General features: G+C 55.4%; 1 protein-coding gene across 1 annotated transcript; it reads right to left on the bottom strand.

The window, feature by feature from the left end:
• Positions 1 to 373: 373 nt before the first annotated feature.
• SUPT16H (SPT16 homolog, facilitates chromatin remodeling subunit) lies at positions 374 to 2,348 on the bottom strand. The gene is made up of 3 exons (XM_027910581.1): positions 2,136 to 2,348; positions 1,904 to 2,050; positions 374 to 730 (listed from the first exon to the last, which is right to left on the bottom strand). The coding sequence occupies exons 1-3, from the start codon at positions 2,346 to 2,348 to the stop codon at positions 374 to 376; spliced, it is 717 nt and encodes a 238-aa protein (XP_027766382.1).
• Between the last annotated feature and the right edge of the window lie 1,183 nt (positions 2,349 to 3,531).

Below are 3,531 nucleotides of genomic sequence, written 5' to 3'. Positions count from 1 at the left end.
GTGTAAAATGGCGATTTTGGGCCCCCTGGGGCTGTTTTTGGGGTGTAAAATGGTGATTTTGGGCCCCTGGGGCTGTTTTTGGGGTGTAAAATGGCGATTTTGGGTCCCTAGGGGCTGTTTTTGGGGTGTAAAATGGTGATTTTGGGCCCCCTGGGGCTGTTTTTGGGGTGTAAAATGGCGATTTTGGGCCCCTGGGGCCGTTTTCAGGGCAGAAAACGGTGATTTCGGGGTCCTGGGGGCCGTTTTCGGGGCAGAAAACGGCGATTTCGGGGCCCCAGGGGGTCCATTTTCGGGGCGGGAAGCGGCGATTTCGCGACCCCAGAGATCGTTTTTTGGGGCGGAAAGCGGCGATTTTGGGCCCCTGGAGGCCGATTTAGGGGTGGAAAACGGTGATTTTGGGCCCCTGGAGGCCGTTTCCGGGGTGGGAAACGGCGATTTCGGGGCGCCAGGGGCCGTTTTGGGGGCGAGAAAGGCCGTTTCGGGGCCGTTCCCGGAGCAAAAAAACGCCGATTTCGCCCGCATCGAAGCCGCCGTTTTTTTGGGGCAAAAAATGGGGGTTTTGGGGTCTGTCTCCCCACCTGACGACGCTGAACTTGAGGCTGTAGGAGCCCCCGCTCTGGATGATGGGGGGGTAGCACATCTCCACGGCCGAGGGGTCGGCCCCGCCCAGGAACTTCTTCTCCTCGATGGCCTTTTCCACGGCCTCGGCCAGCTTGCTGTGGCGCACCTTCTGTTGGGGGGGGGGATGACGTCATTATGACGTCATCGTGATGTCATCATGATGTCATCCCACCACAGAAACCCCCCCGCCCCGGGTTGGGGTCAAAACCCCGCTCCTTTGGGGCTCAAAATGGTGATTTTATGGCCGGTTTTGCATCAAAACGCTCGTTTTTGAGGGGTCGAATTCTGCCTCAAAACGCTCGTTTTGGGGGGGTTAAATTCCGCCTCAAAATGCTCAGTTTTGGGGGTTAAATTATGGCCCGAAACGCTCGATTTTGGGGGTCAAATTCTGCCTCAAAATGTTCATTTTTTGGGGTAAATTCTGCCCCGAAACGCTCGTTTTTTGGGGTCAAATTCTGCCCCGAAATGCTCGTTTTTTGGGGGTCAAATTCTTCCTCGAAACTCTCGTTTTTTGAGGGTTAAATTCTGCCTCAAAACGCTCATTTTTTGGGTCAAATTCTGCCCCAAAACGCTCGTTCTTTTGGGGTCAAATTCTGCCCCGAAACGCTCGATTTTGGGGGTCAAATTCTGTCCCGAAACGCTCGTTTTTTGGGGTCAAATTTTGCTTCGAAACACTCGTTATTTTGGGGGTCAAATTTTGCTTCGAAACGCTCGTTTTTTGGGGTCAAATTCTGCCCCGAAACGCTCGTTTTTTGGGGGTCAAATTCTGCCTCAAAATGCTCGTTCTTTTGGGGTCAAATTCTGCCCTGAAACGTTGGTTTTTTGGGGTCAAATTCTGCCCCAAAACGCTCGTTTTTCGGGGTCGAATTCTGCCTTGAAACGCTCATTCTTTTGGGGTCAAATTCTGCCTCGAAACGCTCGTTTTTTTGGGGTCAAATTCTGCCTTGAAACGCTCATTCTTTTGGGGTCAAATTCTGCCCCAAAACGCTCATTTTTTGGGGTCAAATTCTGCCTCGAAACGCTCATTTTTTTGGGGCCCGTTTTGCCTCATTTTTGCCTCATTTTTGGCCTCAGAACAAGGACAAAAACGGTCTTTTATGGGCAAAAGAAACCACTGATTTTTGGGGCTAAACCCGTGCGGGTTTGGGGCAACCTCCCCTCAGAAAACACTCAATTTTTTTTTAGCCAAAACCCCCTGATTTTTCACCAAAAATTTCTTTTTACCAAAATCCCCCGATTTCACCCCGATTTTCACCCCGCCCACCCTGTCCCCCCCCAGGACCTCGTCGGCGTCGACGATCTCCATGACGCGCTCCTTGAAGAACTTGGTGAAGAGCTCGGAGGTGATGGCGGCCGCGCGACGCATCAGCTGCAGCTCCACGTCCTCCTTGGCCGCCATGGCCAGGGCCACGCCCGCGCTGATGTCCACCTGCGGCCGGCCCCGCCCGTTAAAAACCCCGCTGGGGCACGGGTCACCCCCGCCTGGGGGCCGCCCCCTCTGCCCCCCAACCCACCTTCTCGAAGCCCTCCTTGCTCAGGCACTCGTTCCAGGAGCGCAGGAAGTCCCCCGGGAAGTTGTCCTTGGAGAAGACGCCGAGGCGCCGCCCGTTCCGGCTGCCCTTCAGCGCCTCGATCAGCTTCTCGAAGTTGGCCTGGTTGCTCTCGTTCTGGGGATGGCGGGGGGAGGGGGAGGGGAAAACGGGGATGGGGGGACCAAGCTTGGCCATGGAGAACCACCCTTGGTCATGGAGAACCCCCAGTTGGGCATGGAGACCAATCCTGGTCATGGAAACCCAACCTTGGCCATGGAAACCCAACCTTGGTCAGGGAGACCCAACCTTGGCCATGGAGACCCAACCTTGGCCATGGAGAATCAACCTTGGTCATGGAGAGCCCCCAGTTGGCCATGGAGACCCAACCTTGGTCATGGAGAACCAACCGTGGTCATGGAGACCCGACCTTGGTCAAGGAGACCCAACCATAGCCATGGACACCCAACCTTGGCCATGGAAACCCAACCATAGCCATGAACACCCAACCTTGGCCACGGAAACCCAACCGTGGCCATGGAGACCCAACCTTGGCCATGGAGAATCAACCTTGGCCATGGAGAGCCCCCAGTTGGGCATGGAGACCAATCTTGGCCATGGAAACCCAACCTTGGCCATGGAGACCCAACCTTGGTCAAGGAAACCCAACCTTGGTCAAGGAGACCCAACCTTGGTCAAGGAAACCCAACCTTGGTCAAGGAGACCCAACCTTGGTCATGGAGACCCAACCTTGGCCATGGAGAGCCCCCAGTTGGGCATGGAGACCAATCTTGGCCATGGAGACCCAACCTTGGTCAAGGAGACCCAACCTTGGCCATGGAGAGCCCCCAGTTGGGCATGGAGACCACCCTTGGCTATGGAGACCCAACCTTGGTCATGGAGAGCCCCCAGTTGGGCATGGAGACCAATCTTGGCCATGGAAACCCAACCTTGGCCATGGAGACCCAACCTTGGCCATGGAGACCCAACCTTGGTCATGGAGAGCCCCCAGTTGGGCATGGAGACCAATCTTGGTCATGGAAACCCAATCTTGGCCATGGAGAGCCCCCAGTTGGGCATGGAGACCCAACCTTGGCCATGGAGACCCAACCTTGGCCATGGAGACCCAACCTTGGCCATGGAATACCCCCAACCCAACATTGAGCCCCCAACCCAACAAGGAAGACCCCCAAATCAATTGAAAGACCCCCAATCCAACAAGAAGACCCCCAACCCAACATTGAGAGCACCAACTCAATTGGAAGACCCCCAACCCATCAAGAAGACCCCCAACTCAACTGGAAGACCCCCAATCCAACAAGAAGATCCCCAACTCAATTGGAAGACCCCCAACCCAACAAGAAGACCCCCAATCCAACAT

The sequence above is a fragment of the Empidonax traillii genome, unplaced genomic scaffold (genome assembly GCF_003031625.1).
Source record: "Empidonax traillii isolate 1590-97213 ecotype Southwest subspecies unplaced genomic scaffold, ASM303162v1 scaffold3776:size11044, whole genome shotgun sequence".
Taxonomy (NCBI): Eukaryota; Metazoa; Chordata; class Aves; order Passeriformes; family Tyrannidae; genus Empidonax; species Empidonax traillii.
Note: the sequence above shows the minus strand (reverse complement) of the source record. Positions and strands in the feature narration are given on the sequence as shown.